The 17203-nt window shown below is 43.8% G+C and overlaps 1 protein-coding gene across 1 annotated transcript in view; it reads left to right on the forward strand.

Moving 5' to 3' along the window:
- The first annotated feature begins 3336 nt into the window (after positions 1-3336).
- PDE8A (phosphodiesterase 8A) overlaps positions 3337-17203 on the forward strand; it is a 194387-nt gene continuing 180520 nt past the window's right edge. Inside the window, exon 1 of the mRNA XM_050966628.1 lies at positions 3337-4904. Coding sequence (XP_050822585.1) covers positions 4644-4904 — 261 coding nt within the window. The 5' untranslated portion in view covers positions 3337-4643. The remainder of the gene's footprint in view (positions 4905-17203) is intronic.

The raw sequence follows: 17203 nt of genomic DNA on the forward strand, positions 1-17203 counted from the left end.
TGTTAACAGCTTGCAATCTGTTGACACTATAAGTGCAGGGCTGAAGGGGACATGCTGTGGTCATTGGACCTGAGCTGCACCCATGCACTGTGAGTTGAAGCCCTGCCCGTGACAGTTTTCAGAGAATGTGTGTCGTGCACATTATTTGTTCTCTGCTTGCATTTGACAGGGATTTATCTGAAAATGAGACCAACCTTTCAGGTTTCAGAGAAATATTTTAAAGTGCTCTCAAATCAGGGCTGGCCTTACCATGAGGCGAACTGAGGTGGCCACATCAGGTGCCAGACTGTGGAGGGGTGCCACTAGGACCCAGAGTGTAGAAAATTGTGTCTGCTGCTGGTGCATATGTATTTTCTCTGCTCTAGATGCACAGAGATGGTGGAGTGCTGTGCTGGAGGAAGGAGGGCACAAGAGACATAACAGGCGGGTAGGAGAAAAGGTGAAAGGGAATAACAGAAAGCAGCAGGAGCTGCAGGGGGAGAGAGGAGGAGGAACCTCTTCTGTACCTCTCAGGCACCCCCAGGAGCCTTGACTGATTAACACCAGCTTCTCAGAGAGCTTCCTGTTTCCTGCTGCTTCCCTGAACCCACTTGAGGACATCAGCCATACAGAACAAATGCCTTTAATGGTGTGTTTTTTAACAACAGAACCTAGTCAACTGAAGTAGTAGGAGCCAGTTAGGCCCTTAAGATGCTGGTATCTTCCCTCACTCAGGCCTTGCTACCACCCTCCTTATTTGTCCCCTTCCGTTGGGTGTTGAGGGCCACTACAGCTGGCACAGAACAGCAGTCATGAGTGAAAGAAGAAAACACCCCTCTGGGGCAGCATTCAGAAAAAGAAAGCAAGCAAAGGAAGCTTTTCTATCTAAGCAGGAAGGAGCTCTCCTGCGATACATAGACACAAATGCCTTCTGGCCTTCTGGCCCCAGTGAGGATGAGAGTGGTGAGCAGATGCCTGATCTTCCAGTTAGTCAGAGTGCAGGTGACCTGGCAGCTACTGCAGCATCCATATCTCCATCTCAAATGGATGTAACCATGCACATTCCTGAAGAAAAGTGTAGATCACAGAAGAGTGTGGTGGAGGCGCAAGAAACAGCTGCTGCTGCTGAGTTTAGTTTCTTAAGTCTAGATGATCCAGGACTGTGGACCCCAGGGGCGGCTCTATGTTTTTTGCCGCTCCAAGCATGGCAGTCAGGCAGCCTTCGGCGGCATTTCTGTGGGAGGTCCGCTGGTCCTGAGCCTTCAACGTACCTGCTGCCGAATTACTGCCGAAACCGGCGAACCTCTCACAGAAACGCCGCCCTCACAGCGACTGGGGTTGAGCAGCGAAAGGGATGAGCGGGAGGAGGGTTGGAGCAAAATAGGAAAGAATGATGTGGAAAAGAGGGGATTAGCATTGTGCAGTGGGGAATGTTGGGTGTGTGTGTTAAGCTCTGTCCTCCCAAACTGCCCCACACCAATACCCTGCCCCCCTCACTTTTGTCCTCACTTCAGAACATGCCCCCACTATCTCCATTTCAGTCCCAGCACTGTTCCTGCATCTTCTTCCCAGCTCCTCAGCCTGTGGGCCTACATCAGTGCCTACCCCTCTGTGGGAAGAAGGGATGAGTTGTGCTGGACAGACAGAGATGGGGGACAAGAAGATGATGCAGGAGCAGTATAGGGACTAATATGCAGCCACTGCCTTCTGTAGCCGGTTTCATCACTGCCAAGGAGTCAGCGGCACTGGAGGGGGAGAGCTGGGCTATGGTACGGGGGGATGCTAAGAATTTATTTTAAAAAAGAACAAGAAAATTAACTGCCCCTGAACTTGGTTAATGCAGACTTAAGTTTGAACCATGGTGCCTTGTTCCTTTTAGAACATTGAATTCAGCTACACTCAAGCCTCTGAACACCAGGAAACAAAGAGTAACACAAACTTAAACTTCTTGAAACCATCAATACAGAATTAAGGGACATGCCCCTCCTGCAATGAAACCTTAACTCTGCCCCTGCTGCAATTTGGGGGAGGATATGCCATATTCTTCATGCACAATATGGAGGCGAAATCCCTTCTTTAAGTACAAAACCTCAACTTACCCACACTCCATAATGAAAAGGGAGCAGACCTGGGCCAGGTCTTGCTTATTTGGCAGATTAGTTTAAAGAATCCCCCCATTGCTACTTAAGGATTTCAGTGTGTTTTAATGAGACCTCTGAAATCTCAATTAACAAACAAAACTGTTTTTAAATCAAGGACTCTCAGCTTGACAAAATAAAACTGCACATTAGAGCAGGTGCAGAGAATAATGCATATAACAGAGCAGCTTCTGCAGAGGTGGTGGTGTGTTCACCACAACACTCCTTGCGATTTACCTGGCACAGGGGTCGGCAACCTCTACTCGGGCAGGCCGGACCAGTTTGTTTACCTACCGCCTCAGCAGGTTCGGCTCATTGCTGCTCCCACTGGCTGCGGTTCACCCCTCCAAGCCAATGGGAGCTGCTGGAAGCGGTGCGGGCCGAGGGATGTACTGGCTGCGGCTTCCCGTCGCCCCCATTGGCCTGGAGCAGCGAACCGCCAGTGGGAGCTGCGATGGACAGTGGTGTTCAGTCTGTGAGCCACAGACCCCAGAGGGGCCGCAGACTATGTCTGAGATTTCCAAAGCGGTCCATGCCATCATTTGAAAATGTGTAAGGGTCTGCAAATGAAAAAAGGTTGAAAAGCACTGCCTTAGATTAGGACCGAGAACCAAACCCCCCCCCCCCCCCCCCCCCCCCCGTTTGGGGTAGGTAAGTATCATCACCACCCCCAGTTTACAGATGAGGAGATTGAGGCTCAGCTCGGTGATGCCCTGGGATGGGCAGACAGATGCAAAGCTGGAAATGGAGCCAGTCCTAGCTCCCAGCCACCACAGGTGCTGCAACCAATGGGAAAATGCCAGGGCCAGTATGGTAGGGTCCCCTTACTCTAGCCCTCAAAGGGGCTCGCACCAGGTGGCGCCCCAGCTTCCCCGTGGAGACACTCCTGCTCGGTGCACTGGCCCTGGCGTGCAGAGCCGGGGACCAGCCCCGAGCGCGCTGCTGCCGCTGATGGGACCAGCCCCCGGTGGGTGCGCAGGGGCCCGGCGGCGACGGGAGCAGTTTGAAATTCGCTCCTTCGCGCGGGGCCGCCTGGCATCGACCGGGCCGCTGCAGATTGGCCCTCGCCGGCTCATTTGCATTGACGCCAATAAAGGCTGGAGGTCACCGCTGGCGGGTGCTTGTATTGGCTCCGCCGCTGCTGTCAAACACCGGGGCAGAACTGCAAGGGGAAGCCTCGCAAGCGGGCAGCTTTGGAGGGCGGGGGGGCAGGAAAGGGAGGGGGGGCTGCTGCTGAGAAGCATCAATAAGAACAGCATCCACAGGCACGGAGCAAGGAAAGGAGACGCCGAGGAGAGGCACTCCTCCTGCCCAGCCTCAGCTGCAGGGAGAGCGAATGCCTGGGAATTAAACCTCTCGCCATTTTAATGCATGCCGCGGAGATGGGACTCTAGGATAATTTTTTTTTTAACGTGTGTGCAACGTTTTGCATCTTTTCTGTGACCACGAAACATGGAGGAGGCCCTTTGATGCCTCTGCCAGCTGAGCCGGCTCCTCCTCTGGATCTCAGCAGCCCCTCTCTGAGTTATGCAGTATTTTTGTTAGGGTTGCTCCTATGGTTGCCCACCCCCACCTTCCCCGGGTCAACCTCTGAGCTTGCTTCCCCGTGCCTCCCAGCCAGCCGCCCCTTGCCAGGCTGGTGCAGTGCAGCCGGGAGCGCCGGCTGGCTAGCCCCGCGGCATGGAATGTTCTGCTGGCTAGAAGAACCCCCCTGTTTCCGAAGGGGGGAATCTTCCTTCCGAAGCCCTCGCCGAGAGGAGGCTAGCCCGTGAATGTCAATAGCCAGCCTGCGCGGCGGCGGCGGCTCTGGGGACAGAGGAGGACGGAGAGGAACATGAATCGGACGGGAGCGTGATCGAGGAACACCCACTAGCTTGAGAGGGGAGGGGGGGTTGATTCCCCCCCTCCAAAAAAAAGGCTCAAGGCAACGAACAGGCTCGGGTCTTGATCTTGGTGAGCGGGATAAATCGACACGCAGCGCCTGGTGAGGGCTGTGGGAGACAAGGTGTGTGGGGGGAGACTCCCCCCCCACGGCCCCCAGGGTTAATTTGTAACACTTTGCAAACCCCAGTGGAAAATATTCGGTTCTGTGGGCTAGTGCGGAGAGGGAAATGGTCCAATGTTCAGGGCGCTGAGCGCTTAGTCCGAGGAGACGCTGGTGTGCCTGCCCTCCCCCCCGTCCCTTTGCTCGGGCTGACAAAAAATCCTACCGCGATTTTGAGATGGCTTCATTGGAAAGAGAGAACCGGTGAAAGCATGAACTGGGCCAGCTCGTGAACCCCCTCCCAGCCCCGCTGCTGTTCTTGAGCGCCACGGATCCCGGTTTCCTGGAGGAGGAAGAGAACACACGTTTCTGGGGGTGTAGAAAGGACCGACGACAATGCTCCCGAGCGTAGCGGAGAAGCAGGAAGGAGATTCAACCTGTTAACAAACAAACAAAACAATTATAATAATAATCAAAGGGAAAAGACCCACTGGAAGGAGGGGGAAAAAAATTTAGAAATAGTCCCGAAGTGGTCACAAAGCATGGGCTGTGCTCCAAGCATCCACATCTCTGACAGCAGGGTGGTTTATCACAGTAGCAAAGAGTCTGAGGAGTCCAATTCCCCTCACCAGACCAACACAAGCATGTCTCAGCAACAGCAAGGCAACTCCGTCCCGGGATTATTCATTAAATCCTCCAACACATCCACTTATAAGGTGAGGACTAATTCCTCTAAGAAAGACAAGAGGGAGAACAGCCAGAGAATGGAGCCAGACACCCAGACCAGCAGATCCAGCTTGAAGGTAAAAAGAGTGCTAGACAGAAGCACTATTTCTCTCAGAACAGGAGTTGGCTCCAGTGATTTGACCCAGGGAAGCTATCTGAATGCGAAAGCTGATTGTGGGAAAGCTTTAATGGCTTGAGCAGTTAGTTTATAAACTAATCAGTCTCATGAAACTACTTTGTCGATGTTCCCAAACCTGTTTCTTCATTCCATGGGAAGAGTTTTTGGTGTAGTGGAAAAGGAGAGCTGTTTAAATGTCCTTGTCAATCTGTTAGATCAAGGCAAGGAGATAGGCCCTCTGCATTCGGCAGCAGAAATTTCTATGGTGGGACAAGGCTTGTGTGAGCCTGCACTGCAACTAACGTATTTACATCTGTTATTGACTTATCAAATATTGCTATTTGTGCTTGCCTTTTGGGGTGCAAAATACCAATGCCATATAAAACTATCTGGTAAATGGGCCGGTCACTTTAAACCCTTTCTTCCCCTCAGAGAGCTGGAACAGGAATTTTTGGATAGGGTTCTGATTTACATTAACCACTTGTTGACTTTGCTTGCTTTTCTAGACAAGCTATTTTGTAGAGTATTAGTGTGTGTATGCATACATATAGCATAATCCCAGTGTGCCTCACAGAAGGGCACATACTGAAAAAATAAAGAATTTGTGATTTTTAAAATAAGTTAGGAGCACTGAAGAATTGCATTTATATTTACTTTCTCTGAGTGGCCTATAATTGTTAAGTTGCTAATATAGTTTTTGTGGTTGAGTGTTTTCTCAGTTTTTTGAAGCATTCTGCATTTTGTAGAAATAAATAAGTACAAATGAAAAGGCAAGTTATGGATGCACAGGAGCTATTATATAACATGGCTGATCCCTGGCTTACCGTGATATCTGTTAAGAGATACACATGCTGTAAATATAAGAAATAGGTATGACATACAGAAAGGAACTAACAAAGAGTCACAACGTTTTGCAGTTTACAATACCTCTAATAATTTGTACAGTTTTCTGAACCTTTTACAATCTATATTAAGAATGTGTCTACGTTATTGATTGTGAACTACAACAATTTGTTTCTGTGGTGTGGGTGATTCTCTTAAATTACTTGCCCCCAAATATAACAATGTCACTTCACAGAGTTGAAAAAATGTGGGATGTAAGAAGAAACTATATAGGTAATAGGATGAATAACTAGAGCAATTATTTGCCAAATTAACATTTGTATTTGTGTTCTAAATAAGACACAAGAAACTGAGCTATGAGACTACATACACACCAAAGTATGCTGATGGAATCATGGAAACTACAATAAAGAAATACAGGTTATTTATGTTGTCATCAGAACTCTGAGATTTGTTTGGGTAGCTTTTATTTATTTTTTCTGATTTTCAAGTATATGCTTGAAGGATCTCAGCATTTTAAACAAGAAAATCATATAATATTCACATTTAAAGATACTTTAGTCTTCTATATGTTCACTCTGTTAAATAATACATATTGTCAGAGAATCCAGGGAAGAAGAAAACAGTTTATTTTTTTTTTTTATTTTCAAGATGCTTATGAATACATTGCTTGTTAGTGGGACAGGGACATCAGAGGTAACTCAGCTAGACATGCGGTTGATCTTAGTTCACGTTCATACTCTAATCTTGCCGGTAATTGTCTAGGTTTTTTTCACAAAAAGTCGTATTTCATAGCTGTGATGGTAGGTTACTGCTGACAACGCTGCTGCAACATGATTGTTTTTCCTTAATGGGAGTAGTTTTTTTGAAAAATAAATTTAATACTAATTTGATTTCACCTCTCCACCTCCTGGCTTTCTTGTTTAAAATCCTGTGCTATCCTTCAGATATGTAAAACAGCATAGAACTGTACTTTCTCTGCTGTTATTATTAGCCTGTTATTGTTATCACATTTACTATCCTTACTATGTTAGTTTACAACTATGTTGTCACTGAAATTGTATTGTGTATAAAACTGAATTGTACTATTGCTGTGTCACCTACTCTCAGTGATACAGTAAAGTTCTTTTACAAAGAAACAGAGCACAAGAAAATTGAGACTAAGGGGCCCAGTCCTGATTCCATTGAAGCCAGTGGGAGGGTGGGAGCAGTATTTGGTGCAAGGTCATACAATCATACAACTTTGAAGTTAGTAGGACTCTGGCCCAAGGAGGAACTGTGGGAGTAAGCATGGTACCACAAACCATTAAAAATTTGCAGAGGGCTGAGAACCTTCTCTGAAGTGCTTGGACACCTTCAGTGGCACTCAGCACTGTGCAGAACATGGTCAGCACCTCATGAGGTTAGCCAATGATTATCATGTGATAGGGTAGTTGGAATGCCTCTGATTTGTGTGTATAGCAGTTACCTGCCTGAGTGACATTTTTTCTCTGTCTCTCAGCAATAGTCACACCTGGGCCAAACTCTCCTCTGTTACAAATGGAAGTCAGGAAAGTCACAGTTACACATAAGAACAAAATTTGGCCCACTGTGTGTGCATCACCTGTTTTCACTACCATTTGTAGAAACGTTTATGATGATGTAATCCCTTTCCTTGGACCAGTATGTTTGGTTATAATACGTACGACTTTCAAGTAAAAAAGCACCATACAAAAACCCAACCAAATCCGAGATGTAAAAGAAGAGACTCTCTTTCTCTCTCTCCTGCTAGCTGATACTGAGATTTATTCTATATCTATTTTAGAGTATATTCTGATATCCATTAAGATCAGATGACAGGGAATCACTAAATGTAAAATGTCTTCCCACTGTATTTTATGCCTCCCGTCATCCATGAAATATGTCTACAAAGATTAACATTTCTTCCTTAATAAGGAAAAAATCAAACCTTTTCCAAAGTGATCTTGCAGAATACTTTGTGTAGTGTATGTAGGCATACATGTATTTAGCAATACCTATATCTGGCATAAATGATTGTGGTGATATCCATGTAATAAGCCAAGAAATCATATCATAAATAGCATTTGGTGGCCTCACGTGTTCCCATTAATCAATACTCCCATGAGATGTTCTAACATTGGTAATCTCTGAGCCGCTTCAAATAAGTGTCACATCTTAAAAAAATGAACCTGCCTCAAAAATGTTTTTTTGCCCCCCAAATATAGAATTTTCAATCCAAAATTACATTGGTCTTTGGGTAGGCTCTGCAATATTTAGCCCTGGAACAGTGACAAGTTTAAGGTCTGATTATTGTAGAATACTGTTGGAAAGCACATATTTCCAGGGTACCAATGGGATAGCACTTGCTTTTAGCCCCAAAAGATCCCAAGATCTTGGACTTTAATGCTCTGATACTTGTATGTACATTTTAAATGTACCAACTATATTTTTTTCTTTCCCTCCGAAGTTTATATAATTGGACTCATGGTACTAAAATACCTGGCTTTACAGAAAGGAGGATTTAAAAAAAATCCATACATTTAAAAAAAAAAAACCTGTCTAAAACATTAATATATTTGCTCAGTTAAAAATGTGGCATAAGCAGAGCAAATGTTGATATGGTGTAAATGTTTAATTGGCACTTGTGTAGAATGACTTGCATAGCTTGCTCATGGCATTGCTCTTTGTGAGCAATATGCTGTCCCAACATCATGTCAATGAACCCTTGTACTTCACCGTGCTCTCATACGTTCACTCTGTATTTCATGCCACAGTTAATTTACTTGTGTAATATTTTCTTTTTCTTGTATGGCCCTTGACAAGGAGTATTTTCAACAATATACACACACCACGGGGTGTGTTTGGGGAGTGGGCAGTAAACCAAAGGCTCTGATATTTTAAGGTAAAAGCAGATCACGTTGTAAAAGGCTGTTTGATTTTTATCTGCTGGTTGGGGACCAGCAGATGAAATCCAAGGCTTTAGAAACAGTAAGCATTCTTAGTTCAAAACCTGTTGAACTGTCCTTTTCTGGGTGGTTTAACAAACATGAAATAACATCTGTTATAGTCCATTAATGAATGGCTCTGTAATGCTACGATGTACACTGACTTTCTCATTTAATCAGATATAATCTGTATGTATTTAATCACACATCATGGAGACTAGCATGCTCTCCTGCCCTGCTTGGGCTGTGCATTCCCTCCCCTGGGAACACATGGTGGGCTCTCCTTCTCTTTGAAACTCCCACATGTAGTGTCCCCACTCCCACTGAGGCCATCCAACTCTCTTCTGATTCCTCTCTGCTCCTTCCAAAGTCAGTTCTCAATCATTCCCATGACAACCCTGCTCACCGTCATTTCCCTCCCACTTCCACGGACATCAGCCCTCCTGTATAGAGATCCTTGCTCCCACTGAGATGGATCCTTCCCACGCTGAGACACTCTAACCTTTCTCGCTCCCTGCGGCTGCCAGACTCCCAGGCTGCCTTTTGATTCTGTTGTTGGAAAGGACAAACCCTTTCTTTGCCCGTGGACTGTAGATTCCTTTTGAGTTGATATGAAGCAAACTTAAATAACTAGGCCTTTGATGCGTTGAGAGTATGTTCAATTTTACTTCAGCCTTGCATGCTGAAATCAAAGTGTTTCTTTAGATTGCTATGATTTGATTTGATTTTGGTTTGAATAGAAGGTAGAAGAGCATCAATTCAAAGAGCAGTCCTGAGGCCACTCACAATGTAGAAATTTCTGTGCTGGGAGCATACTATGAGCCTTTTTTTTTTTTTTTTTTTAATCATTCAGACTAGCCAATGGAACTACTACTCCCAATCCTTGCATAGGTCCCAGACCTGCTCTTGCTGAAGTCAGTAGCAGTTTGACGTAGAATAGGAACATACCAGAATTGCATCTCTGAACGTCAGTGCAGCTTCTTGTGTGGCGGAGGCAAGCAGGATTTGGCCCTGAGTGTTTGGAGTGGATGATGTTAACTCCATAATGATTCTTTTCAGCTTATACCTTACTGACAGAAGTGAAACACTCTTTTCTCTCTGCCTCCTGCAGCCATGTCCCTCATCCTTTCTGGCTGGAACTTTCTGTGTGTCAGTCTCCTGCCAGTTTCAGGCTTTGTGGAAAGTTTCTTAGCTCTTTTTCTCCTTACACCTGTGTGTGTTGATGTGGAAAGTCTTGAAAATAAACATTTATTTCCATTCTCTTTGCAGTATGTCATTTTGCTTAACACACTGTGCCTGTTGTTATCTTAAAATCTTAGTTAACAGGGGGATGTGTAAATCTATTTGGATAAATCCACAGTAAGAAACATCCTAGTGATATAATACACTTGCTCACACTGTTTTTTAACCTTGCCCCAAACCCCAAATTCATCGAAAAGTTAATTATATAGTATATTTCCCTCTCTCCCTCCATTGCTCCCCAGTATTGTATGGTATGAAATTATAGTTCAAGGCACCAGTCTCCTTAGTATTTAAGGTGTCAACAGTTCAGTTTTTAAAATGTGAAGTGATAACACAAGTAGTAAATAATGATCATTGCTGTGAAACAGTCCCACCAGATGTAGATTCTTGCTCCTGGATCATGTTCAATGACAACACTATTGTACACTCTGAATAAGAAAAAGCTTACAAACAGTATGGCTATGAAGGGCATATTGTTTCCAGCTTTTTGTGTAACCAAATATTTTTTTTAAATGTTGCTCATAGCTCATTTGAAGCTATTCTATTTAGAAACCATTTTGCTTCCATATGTTGCTTATGTTTTTAATATCCATTCTTCTTGTTCAAGTATTTATCCATATTCAGAAACAAAGTCAGAACCTTTCCAGCATTAGTGACTGCAATTTTTATGATATTCCGAACAGGAGTATAATAATAATACTTTACACTTCTAAAGTATTGTGCATCTGGGGGCAGGGAGGAGAAGGGGCCGTTTCTTCAGTGCTGAAGACTATTTACCTAAGTAAGGACTCTGTAGTTGGCCCCATTAACAACAAGTAAGTCAGTCCCTGGATCTTGCACTTTTCGGAAATAAACATAATGAACAGAGAAACATAAAGCCCTTATTTGCATCCAAAGAATAATGGAAGAAACCTAAAGCAAGTATGATAGATGAGCAGATTGATTTCTAAATAGAATTATTTCATAGAAATTTTTCATAAGGCATCAGGCTGTCTGTCCCTCCCACCCCATCCCACCTTTTTCGAAGGTGATCTAGTACTATGTACTTAATAGAGTCAAATAGCAAACATATTTGCTAAATATCCGTGGAGTTAAAAGGTTGATAGTAAAGCTTAGAAGAGTGTTCATTAAATGTGATTGCTTGTTATCTGGCCAACTTCGAATTTTCTGTATGAATTGCATTCAGTGCTTTATAGGCCAAGTTCATCCATAACTTTAATGGAGTTTGACCGGGGATTAATTTGCCTCTATGACCTTCTGTATGTAACTACCTCTGGTCTAAAATAATTAGATATCATGGTTCAACCATAACTGAAACTGGTGAGGGTGACAAGATGCATACTGAACTTTTAAATATGTATTACTAAATAGTCTGACCACTCAATAGGAAAGGCTGTGATTTTTTTTTTCCATAAAGGCACCCAATGAGGTTATACACCCAAATCCCCTTGACTTTCAGTGATATTTGGGCACCTAACTTCCTTAGGATCCATATGAAAATGCCCGCCTGAAAGCACAGTAAATTATGTTGATAGAGTCATTACAGTAGGGGATGAAATTAAACAGTGAAGTCTCTGATGTCTGCATTCTTCCAGCTCATCCCCTTCTGCTGTGGGCTGAACTGTTGACCCTGAATCAAACTCCCAGGCCCTTTTCTCCTCTTCGTTGTAAAATCTGTAAATATGTCACTCAACATTCCATAAAAGTTTAGTGTTTTATAAACCAGTAGTTGCAGCTTCCACATGTATATATGCCTTTCTGGAGAAAGGAAGAGTGTTAGAAAGTGACTTTTTAAATTCATTGAAATTACATCATGCTCATTCTCCCATTTCAGTGTGGTTTACAAATTAATTTGAAATTCTTCTTTTTAAATAATGTTTTTAACATTGTCTGTCTGTGTATTCGTACCTTTTCAACATCTAAAAACTGACAATTCCATGAGCTGCCCTTAACAAAGTAAAATATTTTGGAACACATTTTTGTAGGATTATCAAGATTTAAAGGCAGCATTTGGGATAAAATGATGTTGCCAGTTTAAAAAACAACAGAACCCCTGATCTCCCATGTATGGGCCCAAGGGATGCACTGGAGGATCTCGGTGTTGGACTGGGCCTAGAGGAAATATTAATTTGTTTTAGTTAATTACACTGTGGCCAATTTTTATTTATTAGCTGCTACATCTTAAAGACCCTTTGTGGAGTTTTAGCTACTCAGCTCCTATTGGGCCTGATCCTGTTCCCACCAAAGCTAATGAGAGTTCTGTAACTGACGTCAATAAGATCAGGCCCATTAATTTTAATGGCTGTCATTTGGCTATTAGACCCTGAATTTGGATTTTGGTTTCTTCTGTACATGTGAGAAAGATGAACTGCAAAAGATTCTTGTCCCCTAAATTGGATTTGTGCCCTTTTTCATGTGTGAGAATTTGCTTGGTTTGTTTTTTAGAAATATTAGGAAGCTTTCTTTTCCCCTACTTTTATTGAAGGAGCTCCTGGGTGTCTTGGAGCATGGCTTGTTTAAGTTCATATTTTAGTGGAAGGGGTAGGGGGTACTGAATCTATAACACACATTTTTTTTTCTTCAAAATGTCAGTGATTGAAATTAATTGGGTGTTAACAAAAAGAAATGAAGTTATTTTTTAAACACTCTGAGTAAAAATCTTTTCCCCATTCAGTTACTCAACTTTCACTTTCAGCTGTTGAGGGCCTATTTTTGCTTTTGCAAGTCACCTTTATTGCTGCAGGACCTGATACTTGGAAGTGCTAAGCATTTCCTCTTTGCTGCAGAGCATTCTCCACTCCTGTTCACATAGTGGAAGCTGAGGACCAAAGCAGTGTTAATATTAGCTCTTACATGATGAGCTTGGTTATAGTGTCCTCACGCTGCCCCAGCACATGGGGCAAAAAATCTGTTAGGGTAGTGTGGCAGCATATAAGTTAATAAAACCTCCTGGTCCCAGGGCCTACCTGGGGGGTGGGATAGCTCAGTGGTTTGAGCAGTGGCCTGCTAAACCCAGGGTTGTCAGTTCAATCCTTGAGGGGGCCACTTAGGGGCCTGGGGCAAAATCAGTACTTGGGCCTACTAGTGAAGGCAAGGGGCTGGACTAGATGACCTTTCAGGGTCTCTTCCAGTTCTATGAGATAGGTATATCTCCATATATTATAAGTGTAAACCTCAAAGTTTATGGAGGTATGGGGAACAGTCCACAAGCCCACACCCTGCCTAGATGCTTGTCTTCCCCTGTGTACATGTGCATCAGAGGCAGCTTAATTTGACCCCTAAAAATTAGGGTGACACATTTTTGCTGACTTAATAACAATCATCCAGTTGTTCAGATGTATATTTCATTCCTGTATGAATTTATCAGTTTTAAATTTCAAGTAAGTTTTTTGTTTTGTTGGTATTTTGAGCTATATATAAATTGATAACTTTAAGCTGCTTTGATTTAAGTTGAGTTTTATTGTCTGTTCTTTGGTTAATAAGGAGGGGGATTTACTCTTTTAGTACAAACAAAATAATTATCACTTTCATTTTAAAGTTTCCTGGAAAACTTGCATTTTATATACTTGGAAAGTTCAAATATTTTTCTTTATACATTAAACATTTTATAAAGTGGAATGAACCCATTTCTGATGGGTGTGGGAGGAACAAGGCAGCCTTGAAATCACTTCATTGTTTGTTAGATTTCCCAGTTTCCTAAATAAATTTGTACAAAGAAAACACAGAATCACTGGGCAAATATAAAAGAATGACATCCTCTACTTCCCATTGTTTTTAACTTCGAGTTAGCAGTGACCTTTAACTCCCTACTGGGATGCAGTGGAAACTTTATGAGGCCCTATTTTACTTGCCACTAGAAGACAATGTATTTTTAATGTTGCATATTTGCCATAACTTTCTATCTTTAACTTTGGGCTGTATCGTGTTTAATAAAATTCCATCAGAGAAATAGACTTAAAAAGGACATTGCAACATAAACCTAGTTTATAAGAATTTTATTTGGGAAAAGCTATGCTTATGCTTTGTTTTTAAAAAGCAAAACAAAAGAATTCCAATTTGCCTTGGATATCCTCTTTCCTATATTAAGAAGCAGATATGGTAGTTGCCTCATCATTGAGAACACTTGTACCAAATACCAGATACTCTCCTTTTCTGACTCTTCTCAGCAGTAGCACAGAATTTACAAATGTATGGCTTTTAGTTTCAAGTTTCTAAATCAGGTGTGGGCAAACTTTTGGGCCACATCTGGGTATGGAAATCGTATTGGGGTGGGGTGCAGGAGGGGGTGTGGGCTCTGGGGTGGGGCCAGAAATGAGGAGTTCAGGGTACGGGAGGGGGCACCAGGCTGGGGCAGGGGGTTGGGGTGCAGTCAGGAGATGGGATGAGCTCTCTGGGGTGCAGGCTCTGGGGTGGGGCTGGGGATTAGGGATTTGGGGTATAGGAGGGTGCTCCAGGCTGGGACTGAGCAGTTCAGAGGGTGAGAGAGGGCTCAGGGCTGTGGCGAGGGTTGGGGCATGGGGGGGTGAGGGCTCTGGCTTGGGGTACAGGCTCTGGGGTAGGACCAGAAATGAGGAGTTCAGGGTGTGTGTGGGGGGTCCAAGATGATGTATGGGGTTGGGGTGCGATGGGAGAGTTGGGGGCTCTGGGGTGGAGGGTGCGGGATGAGGGGTTTGGGGTGCTGGAGGGTTCTCTGGGCTGGGATCGTGGGGTTCGGAGGGCAAAAGGGGGATCACGGCTGGGGTTGGGGCAAAGGAGGGGCTCAGGAGTGTAGGCTCTGGGTGGCTCTTACCTCAGGCAGCTCCCAGAAGTACTAGCCTGTTCCCTCCCCAGCTCCTATGCATAGGTGTGGCCAGGCAGCTCTGCAAGCTTCCCCATCCGCATGTGCTGTCCCAGCAGCTCCCATTGGCCACAGTTCCCAGCCAATGGGAGCTGTGGGGGCAGCGCATGGAGCAATGGCTTTCTGTAAACATAGGAGCTGGAGGCGGGACATGGCACTGCTTCCAGGAGCTGCGTGGAGCCGTGCAGTGCGACCACCGTCCCCGCTTCCTGGTTGGAGCGCCGGAGCAGAACAAGCCCCAGACCCGCTCCCCAGTGGGAGCTCGAGGGCCACATTAAATCACTTGGCAAGCCAAATGTGGCCCGTGGTTTGTAGTTTGCCCATCCCTGTTCCAAATGCATATATGCATTCCCCTCAGGAACTTTGAGTTTGTATTCATGTGTGTGTCTTTTTTTTTTCTAGACAACTGTCCATCTAACTTGTATGCAGTTTCCTTTCAGTATTTCTTTTGGACTTTTCTCCTCCCCAAAAAGTTGTGTTAGGCTGAGGACCATCACCCATGATACTTTGGTGACTTGAAGCAGAAATAACTTCCCTTTTACACTACCACAGTTTAACTGGCTGATAAAATTGCCCTTTTTCAAAAACAAGAAGTTCACCATAAATGAGCACAGTACTTAGAATAAACATGAGGGCCCAATTCTGCACTCACTGAAGTCCATCAAAGGTCTACCACTCACTTCTGTGATAGCAGCAGATTGGACCTGGGTTCTAAACAATGCCTGTGTATTTATTTGACTTTGCAAAACAAATAATACTTTTAAAATACTGAAGAGTTTTGCTACTGGGCCACGTTCTCTCTGTAGTTACAATCCCACTGTCTACAGTAGAAGCCCGTGGAAATCAGTGAACTGTCTGGGTGGAGCCGAGGGCAGAACTTGGCCTGCTGTGTTTATATTTTGATGTTATATATTGTTGTAGGGATTACATGTTAATAATAATGCAAAATGCTACATTTGTGTACTTAAGATTGATAAAGATGAATTTGAAGACAAAATATTATATTATCAGTCTTACAGGAGGAATAGAATTTGGGGGGGGAGTATAGTTTCTTACTATTATATTATGTTAGCAGAGGTATTCATCTGAGCAGTGGGTATATAAGAATGGATGCATTGTTGTGACTTCAGGTCATAGGTTACATCCAAGAATTTATTGCAAATCCAGAGAAAACTGCCTTTCAAAGGCAAACTGTTAATTCCTAATAGACTAAAGGAATTTTACTTCTGGATGTTCAGATAGTCATAATCCTCAAGCTATACCTGTTTTTATTATTTGTCAAACAGTGTGTTACATTGCCCAGTAGTTTGTGATCATGTAAAAGACCATATTGTAACTCTCTCATTGTGGGGAGGCAGCGTAATCTAGTTCACAGAATACAGGGTTAATATCAGGAGAGCTGTTCCTGTTTCTGCCATTGATCTGCTGTGTCACCTTGGACAAGTCACTACATTGCTCTACTCATTGCTTAATATTAATTGTGGCTGTAAATACAGGATAAGGGCATTAATCTGTTTAGGAACTGAGGAAATGCCTGGCTGGATCAGACTAAGGGTCCACCTAGTCCAGTATTGTGTCACCATGTTGGCCAGTACCACCTGCTTTATAGGAAGGTGCAAGAAATTGTATAGGTTAAAGGTTTGTTATTCCTTAATTGCTTGTCTAATGGATTTAATGTGGGCATATCAATTTAATTTTTCTTTATCACAGAGTTGAATGTAACGTTGTCTAACAATTTTGGCATATAATATCATTTGATTAATAAAGCTCTATCCCTGTCAAGACACAGTGGGATGCTGAATAGATATATGCAATACAAGAAAAAAACAACACAGAATGTAATTTTTTTAGTGGAGGAATTATTTATAAATAGTTGTGTTATTTCTTGCAGTCATATCTGCTGCTGGGGGAGGCGTGAGGATGAGTATACGACCCCAGTTCTGCAAACACTGTTGGCAGTGGCCAAGAATAACCTGTGATAGTTTTTAAAAGAAAATTAGTGGAACAAATTTGCTATCCTAGTAATCAGTTTACAGTTTAAAGAGGATCTTTAGGACCCAAAGGGCTAGACACTTACTTTATATATAAGAAATATATACGATGTATAAAGAAGCTGAGGGTGACACTGACAGTCAGGGAGTCAAAAAAAAAATTAATTGGTGAACCTGTGAATGAGGACCAGAGGTCAGCTACCTTTGGCACGCGGCTCACCAGGGTAAGCACCCTGGCGGGCCGGGCTGGTTTGTTTACCTGCCGCATCCGCGGGTTCAGCCAGTCGTGGTTCCTGCTGGCTGTGGTTCGCCATCCCAGGCCAGTGGGGGCGGTGGGAAACGGTGCGGGCCGAGGGATGTGCTGGCTGCCACTTCCTGCCACCCCCATTGGCCTGGAGCA

The sequence above is a fragment of the Gopherus flavomarginatus genome, chromosome 9 (genome assembly GCF_025201925.1).
Source record: "Gopherus flavomarginatus isolate rGopFla2 chromosome 9, rGopFla2.mat.asm, whole genome shotgun sequence".
Taxonomy (NCBI): Eukaryota; Metazoa; Chordata; order Testudines; family Testudinidae; genus Gopherus; species Gopherus flavomarginatus.